The sequence below is a fragment of the Thermobia domestica genome, chromosome 15 (assembly GCF_964235325.1).
Source record: "Thermobia domestica chromosome 15, izTheDome1.hap1.1, whole genome shotgun sequence".
Taxonomy (NCBI): domain Eukaryota; kingdom Metazoa; phylum Arthropoda; class Insecta; order Zygentoma; family Lepismatidae; genus Thermobia; species Thermobia domestica.
Genome location: NC_137468.1, coordinates 70,391,190 through 70,408,316, shown reverse-complemented (window position 1 = coordinate 70,408,316; position 17,127 = coordinate 70,391,190). Strand labels below are relative to the sequence as shown.

The 17,127-nt window shown below is 35.4% G+C and overlaps 1 protein-coding gene across 7 annotated transcripts in view; it reads left to right on the top strand.

The window, feature by feature from the left end:
• HDAC4 (histone deacetylase 4) overlaps positions 1 to 17,127 on the top strand; it is a 206,130-nt gene that overhangs the window by 156,470 nt on the left and 32,533 nt on the right. For 4 of the 7 annotated variants that reach the window (XM_081739803.1, XM_081739802.1, XM_081739799.1 and 1 more), the window contains 6 exons: positions 1,414 to 1,521; positions 3,796 to 3,930; positions 5,228 to 5,316; positions 10,881 to 11,011; positions 14,136 to 14,273; positions 16,210 to 16,313. In XM_081739803.1, the coding sequence (XP_081595929.1) occupies positions 1,414 to 1,521; positions 3,796 to 3,930; positions 5,228 to 5,316; positions 10,881 to 11,011; positions 14,136 to 14,273; positions 16,210 to 16,313 (705 nt within the window). The remainder of the gene's footprint in view (positions 1 to 1,413; positions 1,522 to 3,795; positions 3,931 to 5,227; positions 5,317 to 10,880; positions 11,012 to 14,135; positions 14,274 to 16,209; positions 16,314 to 17,127) is intronic. The other 3 variants (XM_081739800.1, XM_081739801.1, XM_081739805.1) reach the window with 3 other exon arrangements.

The window sequence follows — 17,127 nt, the reverse complement described above, 5'->3', positions numbered from 1 at the left end:
CAACAACACAGTGTATAGCAAAGTCCGTGAAATAATTCATTATGGCAACGCTTCCACATCCAATTATTGAAAGATCTCGGCCACAGCAACTTGTCTCTCCTCTTTCGAGGGAGGTACGGGAAAACACATATCGACAGCAGCGCCAGCAGAGACACACTTGAAATAGAAAGGTTCTAATTGTGGGTAGGAAGGTGTCGGAAAAAGAGGAGGTGGATGACAAGATATTTGGACACAACTATACAATCGCAGCAAGCGCACATGTATTCCTCTATGTTTTATCCATCCAGAACAGTTTTACAGTCAGAGAAATGCATAGAGAAACCTAGAGAAGGACTTACGAAAGCAAGTGTTGGCAGTGTACGCACAGTCACAGATCCATGAGTAGAGTATCGAAAACCATCGACTGTGTTATCGATGTTGTTATTTACCTGTCACCACCGTTTCTTATCAGTGGTAGGTTACCTTCCAGCGCCTTCCCTTCTCACTGAGAAGGCGAGAAGCAACTGTGACGTCATGAAGCATTCAAGGCAATCAAATCAAGTAAAATGAATTCAAATCAACCTGTTTCATCTGGTAAAGGCAAACATGCCCAATACACACCCATAGGTAGATAGATTATTTTTTTTAAAAAGTCAAAAAAAAAAAAAAAAAAAAAGTAAATATAGAACAGGAAACTAACTGATAGCTCACTCTACATTTGGAGTGTACAATCTATATATGTTCACTTAGTGTGCAAGCTTGTGGGAAAAAGAATTACTTGTTCATTTTTAAACTTCATACTCCCATTCGTAAACCGTTGTTTCTCTTCAAGTTTTGTCTTAAGATAAAAATTATCTGTTTCCCTTATATATTTTTTCTTCTATTAAATGTCTTACAATTCTTTCTTCCTAATACTACCTTCTCATTCCTTACCATTTAAGGTAGCTCTGTTCACAATTTCTTCATAAGGGACGTCCTAACAATTTCTTTCCCTCTCTTTAAATTCTTCTCGCCCTCAGTATTATTCTTTTCTCCTTTTACTTTTTCCAGCAATTTCTGAACGCCGTTTTTCCATTGTATCTAGCTAATTTTCTCACTTTTCCTCCGTGGCCTTATTCAGTCATATTTTAATAAATCTCTTATCTTAGTGTTCTAGCCAGTACCATTCAATATTTCAGACTAAGCTTTTGATGAAATTTTGTTCTTTGCTTCTTTCATGCAAAGATTATAAAATAAAACATATTATCTTTATTTGTTTTGGGAGGTCTATATTATATCAGTTTTCTTAGTAAATAAATTCTGTGTGCAATATAAGTATTGAATTTATTATAGAAAGATGAATAATCAAATTTTCTAAATAAGAGAGCGTATTGAAAACATGCTGTAATCTATCTGACTGAGGAAAACTAATGCCAGTGTACCTCATACTTTCAGTTGAAGAAGCAGCAGCAGTTACAGCAACAAATTTTGTTGAGGCATTTTCAGGCTCAGCAGCAACAGCTTGCTGAACAACATGAGCAGCAGATTAGACAACACTTGAAGGTATAGTAATGATTCTTAATTTTTGTATACGGTCACAGACTAGCAAGAAATTAAACGGATACCAACCGACGGTATGAGCGAGTTAACGGTTGGTATATGTCGCATTGTCGTTTAGACGAAGTTCTATTGCGTTTGGTTGAAAAGTAAACATTGAAAACAGAATCAGCACCAATCATTGTAAATAAACTGTAATACTTGCAGATAATTGTCTCCGCTGCGTAATTGGATTCCGTAGATGTAATTTTACTCGCTTTACCAATTTAAGTTTTTAATTGTATTCATCCGAAATTAATGTTTTTACGAACAGTACTCATTAGGACAGTGCTGGGCAATTTATAACGTCACTAATCAAGAACTGTTCTTAGAGTGCGTATAAATGTTTTGGGGGTCATTTTCAAATTTTCTTCCTGGGCCCAAAGCTTATTAAATGGAGAGTTCTAAATTATACAATAATCAAATTAGCTTTTAATGTATTCTAGGATGTTAAGTATGTACAGTGGTGACCTTTACATAGGACGAAGTGGGCAACCGCCCAGGACCTCGCGCTTCGAAGTAATACTCTTGATTTTGAGGACAACAAATTATGCCTCATTCAAGAAAATTCTAAAGTTTACAAAATCCCGAAATAGACAAGCCGATTACAGTTCTAAGTAGGGCACCAATCTGCAAGACACCAACATATGCATCGTGGGTAGAAATTTGTCGTTTTTTTCCCTCCCTATATATAGTAAATATGTTGAGTCTCGTTACTCTTCAATTTATCCTGTAGTATTTCAGTGTTGCATGCATAAGGGTTGTGAACTTCAGATCATATTTGCTGATCATCCTTGCACGAGGTCGTCCTGCTATAATTACCTTTCTCCGACGGTACAGCACCGCCAAACTAAAACAATAAGTTTATTTCCCATTACTAGTTCAGGCTTCTATGGTATAAAGGATTTTTTCTTCTTTTAAATCTTCACAAACCTAAAAGTTTGCTGGAAAGATATTAAAATCCATTCAATAATCTGCAACCTGAAGATGTTTATAGAAGTACTATGCATTGGGTTAACAACTGATGTTTACTAAAGTATTTAAAGTTTGCATTGTTACTGGAAAATTTAGTGTATGTTATGTGTCTATGACTTTACAAAATGTCTTTATGTGATCGCAATACTAGCACAAAACTAAGTTAAACAGCACAAAACATAGGAACTTTCACAGCATCTTTTCAGTCAAACGTAACGTGAAAACACTGTAGATTTATAGGTTCCATGTTTACAGCTACTTAGTATGTATAAGCACCAATTATTATTTAGGTACACCTAAATAAATAATCATTTTCCGCACAGCACAAACAACTTATTAGTGTACACGTTCATTTAGTTGCGTGTATACAAAATTGCAATTCTGAGCATGCTTATCTTCAGATATGTTATATTGTCAGCCAAGAATCTGTTCCAAGTGAAGTTATATTTTAACATTTACTGTGTGTGAAAATGCTTAAATTTCATGAAATGAGAAATCTTCTTGTGAGTGTTTAGCTTATAGATGCGACGTTTTGTGAAAGTGCTGGTAAATTCTTATGTACATTTTACACTGTCACGAAATTCGCGAAGAAAATTCGGAATAGTAATGAAGTAGTGAAAGTAGTTGACTTAAATAGGAAGTGTCCTTCTGTATAATTTGATGTGCTAAGCCACTTATCCTTAGAAACAAATTAAATGGGTCTATTAAATATTGAAACTACTATGTAATGGAATATAATTTGTAATATCATTTTAACCCGTGAATTGTAAAAGAATATACATTCGACTGTCCTCGCTAGTGAAAATGGAAGAAAGGATTGATAAGAAAGAGTGTTGTTTCTTGATGGTAGAAGATAGTTCATCCTAAATTTTATTGCAGATTCGAAGAATTAAACGAAATTATCTTATAATAATAATAATAATAATAATAATAATAATAATAATAATAATAATAATAATAATAATAAACACATTGTATTTTGATACAAATAAGTAGCGTAAACATTGTGACCAGAACATTGCTGGATATTTGTATGGGTAACCATGAACGTTACTTCCGGTGCTTATTGTAATAGTTTTATTGCTCTGCCAGTTTTATTTTAGACTGTCGGGATATAAATTCAGAAATACTCTCCTTCTTACGTAAAATAATCAAAAAGTTTCCAATTTGATTTTTTAATTTGAGTTAAAATAATAAGTGGAATTGTAGTTGTTCCTGTGAATTTTTCTATTTGTAAATGCTTTAGACTTTGATGATTGCTTTCAGGAGTATTGGGAACAGAAAAAGAAATTAGAAGAAGAACGTGAGAGACAGGAGAAGGAGAAACTTGAAGCCTTGAAGAAGAAAGAGAAGCATGAGGAAAGTGCCGTTGCTTCCACAGAAGTTAAGCAAAAATTGCAGGTAATTAGCTGACAGAATTTTACTATTACCAAAGTATGTATATCACAAAATTTAAAACAATATGTATAACCATCAGCGTGCAGTGTTGACTAGTAGGAAGTACCTAGGGCCAAGTTCGGGGTTGGGAGAGGGCAGATGATTCTGTGGAAAGTAAGAGGGATCGAAACCGAAGAGATCAGTTATTTTTTAAACCAATTTGAGTTTGAAGTTATGTTTTTAAATAACAAAGCTGGAACTTCCGAGTGAATTAAACATTGTGCAAAGAAAAGAAAGGAAGTTTAAAATTTCAAGACGTTGGGAAAAGCCTTGTGTCTACAGAAAATACAGAAAAATCTAATAACGTCCGTAGCAAACAAGTTAAGAGTGGAGCAGTGCCGTGCATCGTCAGCAAATTGAAAGGGTAATAGAGGGTACTACGTAGAAACATGCATATTGATGTTGAGAAGAAGTAAAAATGAAGAAGATAGTGAAGTATATCCGCTATTTAAAAAAAAAAAAAAAAAAAAAAAAAAAAAAAAAAAAAAAAAAAAAAAAAAAAAAAACTTGGCGATCTTGGTGTTGATTATGCAATGAGCTGGAATGTTTGACAATATGAAATAAAATATGAGACGTCGCAATGCAGTCCTAAGCTCCATTTGAACTTGGCCACGTTAGAGAACAGTTAGAAAAAGATTGATAATTCACATCTGGTAGCTTCCACATTTTGGTTTCGATTGTAACTCTAAAACGTAATAAAATCTTGAACAATGTGGAAGAAAAAGTTCTGTTAATTTTCTTCATGTTTCTTCATTTTTATGAATAGTTCATGAAATAGCTTTGTTTGGAATAATTAATTAATTCTAGTAAACGTTTACTAATTAATGATTTAAAATGACAATTCTTAAACTGCTTCTGCAGTGTTTTGTGCAGGGAATCGGGAGCATCTTGAAATAGCACTCATTGTTAGAATTTTAATATAGTTTAGATCTGCACTTTTTCGTTGCAGCTCTGTTAAAAAGTTCTGATATGCATATACTAAGGAAAAAAATTTGGGAATCACTGGTTTAAGATAAAGAGAAAGAGGAAACACCACTTTTTGTAGCTCTAGATGCATTTCTTCTGTAAAGTGCATGTGTCCGAGGGATGTTAAACTAAAGGTATAATTTCAGTTTTTAAGAAGTAATGTTACATACTCATTCAAAGGCGCTCGTTTTATTGTTAAGAGTTTAATAGTATATATATATATATATATATATATATAATAGTTTAATAGTATAACGCTTTTTGACAGAAATTATAAATAGAAATTTTATTGTAGGGTTTCCTGTTGAACAAGAAACAAAGAGAAGCAGCCGCAGCAGCAGCAAATGGGACAAGTACAGGTTCTTCGCAAGGGATGCAGTCTTGGTACGTGCTAATTCTATTAATAGTGATTTTATAGATCTAGAGAAACATAGTATGTTGGATCTTCATTCTATTTATTTATTTATTCTTTCTGGAGAAAAAATCTTTACTGATGAGTGGTCACCTTTCATGTGGCAAAGAAGGATGATATTAAACTCTGCTTAGTGCATGTGATCATTTCGGGCCAAGTAAACAATTACTCTCGTTTTTTCGTTATATGAATTTCGTAAGTGATTGATTTGCTTCATTACTACGATTGTCACGGAAGGCCAACACCAGAAGTATACTTGCCGCAGTATAGTTTATATTTAGCGACGATCGGAACAAAATACAGTGATGGTGAGTTGAAGTCAGTCCACCTTACTTGCCGCTAGTGGTTGCGTACTTTCTACTTGATGAAATTCTCCTTACGCAGCTACAGGGTCTGTCTCAAAAATAAATAGAATAAATCTGGGCATAGAAATTTATTGTAGGTCAAAGTACAAATTAATAAAAGTTTTCAAAATAGCTCCCTTGTGCATGGACACACCATTTCCAGCCTCTACCAGTCGCTGTACACTTCCTGAAAGACGTCGACGGGAATCTTGTTCAGGCACCTCCTCACGGCCTCTTTTTGACGATATCCAGCGTTCCGAAATTGTTGCCTTTCAATCTTCGTTTTATTCTTGAAATAGGATAAAGTGTGGAGGTGCCAAATCAAGGCCGTAGGGCGATTGGGACAATATTGCCACCTTGTACTTGACCAGGTACTCGGTCACGAGAAAGGCGGTGTGGGACGCGTATTGTAGTGTAGCCTCCAGTTAGCAGATATCCCCTTCCTGTCGCTTTGCACTCTTTTCCGCAGCCTTTCAGACTTCCACGTAAATGTTAGCGTTGACTGTCTGTCCCTGCGGCATAAACTCTTTGTAGATAACAACTATTTTAGCCGAAAAAAAACGATGAGCATCGCCCTTCACCGGGACTCGCTCATACTTGCTGTTTTTGGATGCGGGGAACCCTCTTCGTGTACCACTCTGCACTTTGTCTTTTTGACTCGAGGTCGTACTCAAAGACACGTGTCTCGTCATTAATAGCTACGCTATCTAAAAAGTGCGGGTCACTTCCATAGCAATCATACAGTTCACCCAAGATTGTCACACGAGCAGCCTTCTGATGTTCCGATAGCACCTTGGGGACCATCTTGACACACATCTTTCTCATGACTAAGTCTTCTATGAGAATGCGATGCACTGTAATTCTGGGAATACTACACTCTTCTGCTGCAGTCTTATATTCAGGCGTGGATCGGAATTGACTTTTACTTTTTGCACATTTTCGTCGCACTATGTTGTTGACGTATTTCCAAGGTGTTCCGTGTCATCAATTTCCTCTCTGCCGTCCCGAAATATCTTGTGACAGCGGGAAACCATTCCTTGGGACATTGCTTTATCCCAGTAAGCATCTTTATTCATGATTATGGTCTTCAAACCCAATTTTCGGAGCCTTTTGATCGCATATCCTTGCTCCATTGATTTTGAGATCGTGAAGTCGAACAGGAGTTCAGTCTAGGAGAGATCCGCACACTGTAATAGCACGCAGGTAACTAACGTGGCTCACTTTGCTTTCCCAGGATTCCCCACCATCTTTCCTGCTACAAATCTTCCCACTTTAGTCGTTCGGGTCGGCGGGAACACATCATTCTGCTTAGTTTTGGAACAGCCCTGTATAATATACTCGTTCCAGTCTTCAAATCGATTTAAATTGAAATATTCATTTCCTAAATACATTTAAAAAAAAAAGACCAGAAGTCTTTTTTTTAAATACTAAATTAAGAAAAAGATGCTGGTACTACTTTACTGACAGAAAAACAGCACTGCCTGCACCAATCTTTGCAATCCAGGGGCACACCGGAAAGGTACTTTCTAGAGGTCCTACTCACATGTACGTACTGCCCCCCTCTCCCGACAATAAAACGGAGTCCAGGAGTGTCACTCGGGTCAAGTATGCTGAAAAGTCTTAAAATGCAGATTTAAAACTTTTTCTTAGGCAGTAATGTCTCCCCTGACACTGACTGATCTGACGGAATGTCTAATATCCCATTCTTCTCTTGCAATTGTACAATCATCTGCACAAGTTCGATTACTTCATACCTCCCCCTAATAGAAAACAGTGCCACACTTATGCCATGAACACCTCATAGGCGACCCTTGTGCATATACAGACACATATATGAAGCATCAGAAGTAGTTTATAATTTATACAAATGCAACACTTCTCCATTGTCCTGTATTAACAGTAGATTCCAGACTTTGTAAAGATGATCGAACGAATGTTATTCTGATGTTCTTCTATCATCCCTAGAAGCAACACAACCTGAAAGTGTGCACACAGTATGAATCCTTGTAGAGGATCTCTCTCTCACCCCGCTTTCACACAACTTTCACATAAGCGAAGTGGAATCGCAGTAACCACAAACCTTGCAAAAGATACCCTTATTAATCTTCTGTCTACAAAGTATTAAAATAACTCATTATTGAAAAAAATTCTATATCACCAGTGACATCAAAATGTATATTTCTCAGTTTTTTAAAAATATGTTCTTCTGTATAATTTACTTTACAGCAGCTGTTTGTACACATCTATGATCTAACTCACTTTTTTTAATGTATTACACTAATATATGACTTATACATTCACATAACGTTAATATAATACACGTAGGAGAGGTCCATTTAATACAGATATATATAAAAAAAAAAAAAAAAGTACTCACAAAATTCTGGTACTGGCAGTACGCACAATTCAAAACAAATGTGTAGTATATTGTACTTATTTCGCACATTCCAAGACCATGGCCCCACAAAGGACTTATTTCACACTGAATCACAGTTCTTAGGAAAAGCCATACGTAGGTAGCTCATTTAAAGTTAGGTTTGAACGAATGAGTTTAAATTATTTTCTTTAAACATTTTTGGAGAAACGGAAAATTTGCATTTGCACAAGGACCCTTATGATGCCCTTAACATGCTTTTTAAAATACAGTGTGTCTATAAAGTTATGGTGCACGTTTGACCGGTCACAGGAAATCAATTAAACAAGATGGAAATGTGAAATCTTTACCAAACTCTCCAAGAAAAAGAAAACTCACCAAGTTTCATACCTCTTCAGTTCAGTTCGATGTGGCTTCCATTTGTTACCCTACACACATCTAAAGGATATTCAAGTTCTTCCCACACACATTAAGGACGTCTGCTTGGTGTAACAAAAAGAGTAATGTGTGTGATTTTTTGTTTTAAATTATTAATGTCGTTGATACTTTCACTGTACACATGTTGCTTAACATAACACAAAATGTGAAAGTCGCAGGGCGTCAGATCCGGGCATCGTGGTGGCCATGGCTTGACAGAACCCCTGCATATTCACCGCTGGGGGAATGTTGCATCCAGAAACTCATGAACAATGTGTGTAGTGTGCCGTCATGTTGAAAGATGACACCTTCGGAAAATTGTGGCACAGCATACAATTCCAACATTTCAAGATAGTTTGCCGTCATAGTCTGCTCCGCAAATTAAAATTGGAATCATCACTTTATCATGCATCAGGCCACACCACATGTTCACTTTAAGGGTGTTGAGTTCGTACTCAACGTCGGCACGGGGATTTTCAGCAGTATATATTCGGACATTATGGTGATGAACATGTCCACAGACATGGAATGTCGCTTCATCGCTAAACACAATCTTCTGCAGAAATCGTTTATCATTGATAATTTCATGAATCATATCTGTAGCAAACGTGAATCGTTTGGATCTATTGATAACGTGCAACAATTGCACTTTGTAACCCAGAGGCGTTTCTTGAACACTTAATGAACTGTAGTCTTGCTTAAGTGTAATTATCGAGCACACGCACTCACAGACTTTTAGGGCTTTTTTAGGTAGCTACCCCTATAGAGTCGTCACTTACCGATGGCCTACCACAACAAGGTTTGTCCAACGAACTGCCGATATCCTTCAACTGCTAATCCCACCAAGTAATGTTATTCTTATGTGGTGACGGTTTGTTGTACACGCGACGATATTCACGTTGCACTTTGTTAACAGATTCGAATTTAGAAACCCACAGTACACACTGAATTTTCCTTTGTACCGTCCACATCTCGACTGACGTGCGCTTGGGCTACTACGCAGTTCGTGGTGTTGCGTCATCACTTGTGTGTGCACACGCTTGCACATTATACTACGGAAATTGGGAGAATTTTCCTTTTATTTGGTGAAGATTTCACATTTCTATCTTCTTTTCTGCTTTGTTTTCCTGTTGCTTACCTGTGACCGGTCAAAACTGCACCATGACTTTACGAACTTACTGTACATCGTTAGAAAGCTACTTACCCGCAACAGTGCTTGCTTCTGTGATTTTCCTCTAAAGACATAAATATTTTTTTTCTTTTTCTTTTCTTTTTTTAAATGAGAAATCGAGTTGAGTTTTCATTTTTTGTCCAGGACTCCGTGACCAAGGGGCCCCCAATTTTTTTAAAAAATTACTGAAAACATTTTGACCATAAAAGTTTAAAAATATGACATGAGCCACTCCTATATAAAACATGGTCTCTTTTGAACATGTTGAGAGAGGGCCCCCATCATAGGATTTTTTTTGATGGGGTCTCTTTGTATTTTCCCGCTCCAAGGCCCCCAATGGTCTTAGTCCGGCCTTGTATATTTTCAATGCGGAAAACAATGGTGCTGTAAAGTGTAAATTATTATTTAGTTTCAAGTTACGGCATCATTTGAGATTTCAATTTAGTGGAATACATCAATATTAGCAAAATTATAAAGCAGAGTTTGAAATCAGGAACCTTTCAAGGGTTGAATTACGAAGAAGGTGAAAGACTGTTTTCGCAACATCATGGGCTAGCAACGCTAATCTGTCACTCTCGTATACGAGGAGTGCGTGACGTGTGCCTTTTTGTATATATATCGCTGCTTACGATACGAGGCGGAGGGCCCACTAGAAATAAACTGTCTGGGGCTCACCGGGAAATTTCCCATTTTTCCGCCTGGCCAGTACGGCCCTGGTTCACGTACTTCACTTACATACCATTCTTTATAACCGTGAAGCTGTACAGGAGCGTGAAATCAATTAATCAACTAGTTGTATAATCAAAATACATAAGCGTTTGAAATTACCATTATGTCTACTGACATATTGTTAAGCTAGGCATATAACGGTACACTTTCTTTCAGTAAGTGATGATTTTAATTTTCAAAATTTGTCACATATATTTAAAAATTAAAAAATTAATGGATAATAGCACATATTAATCTCATCCAGTTATTTAGGTTTTAACACTCACATCAATCTAAATGCATAGAATAAAGAACTCACCATGAGTACCAGATATTTTTTAATAAGAAAAAAGAGCACGACTGAATACAAAAGATCACAATATAATCAGTATCTAATCTATCTATTAAGACATTATTTTACATAATTTCAAGGATACACATAATAAATTGCTATAAATAGATGGTTTGTTTGGAGTGTAGTATCTAAATGAAATTGTTTTTAAACCTTTTTGTCTTTCTCAGGAGCATTTTGCAGCCACCGCGGGCCGGTGATCCAAATGCTGCTTCGTCTGTGTCTGTATCAACAGCTCATCATCCTTACAGGCATCACCTGCTGTCCAAGTATGACGACGACTTTCCCTTACGAAAAACAGGTGAGGAATAGCATGTCACTAAATCTAGCGCATGTACTGCGAGTGTTGAATAACTGGTATTCTCTTGGAGCTAACAGTATATTAAGTTGGTAATTTTTTCACAACATAACGCGAGTACATGTACACACGAAAGTGATTTTATAACAACATAAGACATTAAAAAAAAAAAAAAAAAAAGTTTGAAACCAACTTTAACATGATTAGTATAGATTCAAAGTTTATCTGATTAAAATACATGATGTATGAAAATTGTAATCATTCGTGTTAGTTTTTAAATTTCTATTATTTATTTATTGTATTAGACATTGATCTAATTGATAACTTCAGACAGAATTATACATTTTTCTTGTGTAACAGCCAATTCCAGAAATAAATCTGAACAAAAGTGTGATATATTATTTTGGTGTGGCAAGATACTTAATTATGCCCTTCCAACATCAACAAGTATTCCACTGTAAAAATTTAAGTATAGCCCTGATTTGGTTTGTAATCGTTCGTCATAGTCGGTTTATTTTTTATTAGAACATGTTAAGAAAGAAAGAATAAATAAATAATGAATAACGCTGAATGAAATAATTCATTCGAATCTTTAAATCCATATGACAGTTCATCTTAGATTCAAGTATTTGAAAATTCATAAAAATTTCTTAAAAATATATTTGGGAATTTGTATGTTGAAAGTTAAGAGGAAACGAAATTTGTTCACAAAAAATTAAGTTAATCTATACACCAATCGAATAAGTACTGAACATGTCTATTTGAAACTTGAAGCATACTGTGTGAAGATTATGCGCATCCTTGTTGTAACTAGGCAGTAGTAGTCGGGGCGCTGCTTCAAAGCTACAAACTATATGGGGCGGCACGTAATCCAGTAAGCGTCACTTTTAGGAGAGATTTTTAACTCTGGTATATACATTCATTGTTCCAATACATAAAGCTTGCGAGAAATTCAAAGAAGTGAAAAATGTGTTCCGTTGTTTCCTCCAATCCTAAATAGAGTTAAGAGTAGACAGCTTGTGAAAAGAGGTTATATATCATGTACTATATAAACATGACTAGACTTTTTCTAAGAGAGACTAGTTCATACTTTATACAGATTGTTGTCTCTTAGGTCGTTCACTAGTCCCACCCTCACTTTTTCATATTTTTTAGGATATTACAAAAATGGGCGAGTTACATTAAAATTTATCTGCGTAATGTTAAGGTCTTTAAAAAAATAATACCCTTTTGTGGAACAGTTTATATCTTCAAGACGATTCTCATTGCCAAGAAATATGTTTTGACAATTATTACCTCATAAGCTTAGGAAACGATCTGCTCAACAACGAACAACTCGAACTACTATAAGTTCTAAGTCGATCTATGAAAGGAGCAGCTGAGAGTTCAAGCGCTTACTTTTCAACATAGTCTCCTGACTGTTCAAAACAGTTTACCAATCCATGTTCAAATATAATTATGTCGCTAGTGAAAAAAAATGGCTTTATCAAAGCCGTCCAGAGTTTCATCTACCGCACTCATGACGTAATTATTGGTGTCAAAACATGTCTTCCAAGTTCTTAGGAAGTTCTTAGTAGTTGAGTAGGACTAATTCATAGCCGTCGTCGTGAATTGTTGCTGCCATGATGATGACGGACTTCTGAAAATTGAAAATTTGATTTATTTTTTTTTTTTTAACATTTCACGGTTATGCTTGTTATGTAAAGGAGACGGTAAAAGTGAATGATTGTGAAATTATATTTTTTTGTGCTCTCCCACCAGGAATCGAATCCGTGACTATGCGCAATGACGGACTTATAGCTGAGGATTATCCTGATGGAAAAGGACGCCTTTCGTCAGTTTCTTAGGACATTTCTGCCGAATATGTTCACACGGCTTCCGCAGGAGGCCTGCATAATAATCCCCAGTTACTGTTTGTTTGTAGAATATAATCTACGGTCGCTACCTCCGAATCTCAGAAACCACTAGCTGTCACCTTTCCTGCTGAGGGCACTCATTTGGCCTGTAAATATGAGGATGGAGTGTTTCCAGTGCTTGGAACTTTGTTCTGACTTGGGATAATAGTGAGCACCCATTTCATCCACTGTTATGAATCGAATTAGAAAGGAATCAGGATTTGCTCGGAAAAGCTGAAGATCGTCTCTTGAAATGTTGCGTCTGATCATCTTTAGGGGTTTAAAAGTCTGGGTATCTATCTCGCTTAAACTTTTCTCATTCCCAGATATTAATTCTGTGAACAGCTGCAATTGACAGCCCACTGCCATACCAATCTGTCCGATGATCAATCTGCGAACATTTACATTTTCTGGATGTTTGGTCGCGTTAGTTCAACAGGCCTTCCTGGTCGAAGGTCATCTTTAGTGCTGATTCTCCCCCTCCTACACAAATAATCTACACCAAATATTTCTTCAACTGTTGAGCTTGTACTGCATCTTCAAATTTGAGTCAACAGGGCTTCCAGTTGGCAGCGAAACATACTGACTGAAGTTTTAGCGTGGTACTTATACCTGAGCCAAAATATTTTCAGCTCGAGCCGGTGCAAAATGTTTAGGTTCGAGAAATTCCAAATTTGAAGCTAAATTTATATCGTGTCATTGACACATTCATAATAAGCAGTTAAAATTTAAAGCAAGAAGTGTAGTAGTAATAATGTCAGAAAGTCAATTGCAGATCTAGCTTTGTAGTTATTTAAATTACATACAATAATCTGAAGAAAATATGTAATTACAAACCAAAAGAAATTTTTAAAAAATACATATGTGTACATAAGAGATACACTTGTAGGCAAGTGCATGTACTCGATACACAGCCACCCACTGTCACGCACTGATACACTCCGCTGTGGTGGTACGTTGACACTTTTTAACTGTTTGTGTTTGTGGAATGAAATAAATTACATTTGTCCATGACGCTTGGTTTTGACATAACATTAACAATAAATTTTGTGGTACGTAACGTAACTGAAGTAATTATTTGTTCTAAATGCGAAAGTACTACATATATAACAAAAAGTTGTCTAATCATTGATTTTATGTGTGTGTTTGTTGTGTAATTTATGGAATGTTGCATTGTAGTAGTTAGTTGAGTAGCTGACAGTGTCTTTTTCCATGCCTGCTCTCTGCATCAGCTTCTGAGCCAAACCTCATAAAGGTGCGATTAAAGCAAAGAGTGATGACTGATCGACGTACTGGTTTTAGCCCCATCATGCGCAGGAAAGATCGTTTGTTAGCGTCCATGAAGAGGAAGACACAATTATCAAGTATGGGTACATATTTGTTTGTTTATTCTTTATTTAAATAAAATATAAAATTATTATAAGTAAAATACTAATGCATGAATATTAGTGGTTGATTTCATGTTCTTCACGCAGAGCGTATCGCATTAGTTAATTTTTTCCACATCATGTGTTGTTCTATGCAAAATGTAAGTAAGTGTACATGCTTTAGTGTTTTAAAATGAGAAATGTTCGATAATCTAAAATATCGTAAATTTCTCTTATGGTAAATTTTGTCATGGATTTGAAGAGTGTGCTTTTGATATATATTAGTAGTAGTGATATTTTAGTGCAATCTAGAGGAATTTTCTATGTAGGTTCCTTATTCAAATCTGTTTCGATTCACAGTTGTGAATTTTAGGGACTAGAATATACTCAGGTACCTTGCCCTAGAACGTAAATATTTAATTCAAATCATGTCTGGTATCTAGAGCACAAACCTCTTTAGATAAAAATATTTTACGGAGAGATCAAAACTTGTTGTTACATAGTGTGAAAATTAGTCATACAAATAATACAACGATTATTTTGAATTGAAGTAAAATTAAGCGTGGTCGTCTAGTAGCTTGATTTTGTTAAATTCAGTAGTTAAACAACATGTTTCTTTTCGGTTGCTATGTATTTCTTGTTCACAGTACACAGACTTGCCAACAGCTAATCCGTGACAAACAGTTCATTTTCAGAGCAATATTTTATGAATGTTAATAATTCCATATTGCGTGTTGCTAAGTATTCGTTTGCATACTTGTCTCGGTTAGTGCCGTTTTTATGACACAGTTGTTTCTTTTCTATCACAGATTACTGTAATTTTCTGCAAACGTTTTCGTTCATGTGTAACAGATCTCCGTGTGAACATATTTTAAAATATTTTTTATTATTATTATTCTTTTAACATAATCTTTAAAGAAATAAATTTTGAAGGTAAACATAAGACTTCAATAATTGTTTTCAGTTTTATTGTGACTTTCTCTTTGAAATTGAAGACATGGTGAAAAACAAGTCAGCTTCGTGCTTTGTTTGTGGCAGTGGTTGATGTATACATAGAGCTTGCTCTGCTTCCCCTTTTAAAGTGGAAAGGCTTGTATTGTTGGTACTTGTGTTCTGTAAACCAGTAATGGTTATTGAAGCAAATTGTAACCATGTTACCTGACTGTATGAAACATTAACTGAACCGTTGATTTTAATATTTCTCTTGAAAATGCATGAGCTGGATAGTTTTATACTATTTATATCTACATTGTTTCGTTTCACGTATGTGGGTTTGCTACTACTGATATGAGAGTCATGTTCAAGTAATTAAAGTGTAATTTGAGTTCTAGTTCTGGGCACTCAAAAGGGGTACTGGAGCTTCCAGGGAATGGCTGTCAGAAATTAGATTAATTAAACCTAAATCATAAATCTATATTCTTATATGCATTCTGTATTTATTTGACTTTCAATTTCATTTTTTTTTTCTTTCAATTGAAGGGAGATCGAGAGAAACAGTACTGTGATCATTACATTTATCAACCCTATTGCCTGTACGTTCATGCACTTGAAATTCCTACCAGAGACATATAACGGTACTTCTCGTAGGGAATTGAAAAAGAAAATTTTTCGTGATATTTTTTACGGCGCGGGAGACCCGGATTCCATTCTCGATGGAAATTCATGTTGTTTGAACCCTATGGTAAACTGAAGGCCCACGTCTCATATAGCTTCGTTCCTGAAAGGGACGGAGTAAAATTTTCAGTAATGTAAAGAACGAAAACTTTTATATTTGGGGGGAGGGGGTCAAGATTTCTTTAACACAATTTACTTGCGTTGGTTTAGGTTATAATTGTGTAGAGAAAAATTGTTAAAATAAATAAATTAATAAATAAATAATGCAGGGAAAAATAACATTTTGAGAAAGTGTAATGGGTATAAGCAACTCTTTTTGTTTCAGTGGATGCCACTGGTAGTAACCCAGACTCAGGACCCAATTCACCACCAAGTGCTGCCAACATCCAGTTATCACAATCCGGAGGAGGAAGTACTCCAATACAAGAGGTAAGTTAATAAAATATCTATCACATTATCGTGTTGTGCGATTAAGATAAAACGTTACAACATTGTAAAAATTATCGCTCTTTTATCTACTGTGAACTTTTTGAGAATTCCTGGTGAGGGTAGTACAAGCTAGGCCGTTGCTTCACATCATATTTGTATAAAAATCAAGATTTTTGCACATAAAAAAATTGGGGAGTCAAGGGGAAGTGTGAAAATTCGTCATAGTCAAGGTATTGCTAGGGGCGAAAAAGCGTCTTTATCTTAAATGTAATGATAGCATCACACCAAATCGAACTTTATTATAGGACATAGGTTGTTTTCAGACGAAATCATTTTGACAAATTTTGTGTAGAACTAGCTCATTTTCTTGTTTTCAACAACCGAACAAGGGTTGTTTTGCTTGTATTGAAGTTCACACGTGGTTACTAAAATGCTGAAATCTGAAAATCTAAATAAAAATTAGTTTATCACGTTATGTTTTGAAACTTTTACTTTTTTTATTTTTTATTTATTTATTTATTTATTTGTTGCGCACTTCATATAGCACTTAAAAAATACGGGGGTACACGTAACATTACGATTTTTTTTTCGGGTATTCTACGTATTATCTGTCCAAAATCCAAAAGTTTCGAAAGACAAACATTTCTGTTAGCTGTGAGCACTTCCGTGTTGCAGTGTGGAAACTTTAACTTGGTGCACTTGAGACAGTAAAACGAAGTTGTCTTTATTATTATTTATGTGTTTGTTTACATTTCAGAAATAAATAATTGATTTTAAATTTTTATATATCATAAGAAAAATTACCTTAATAGCC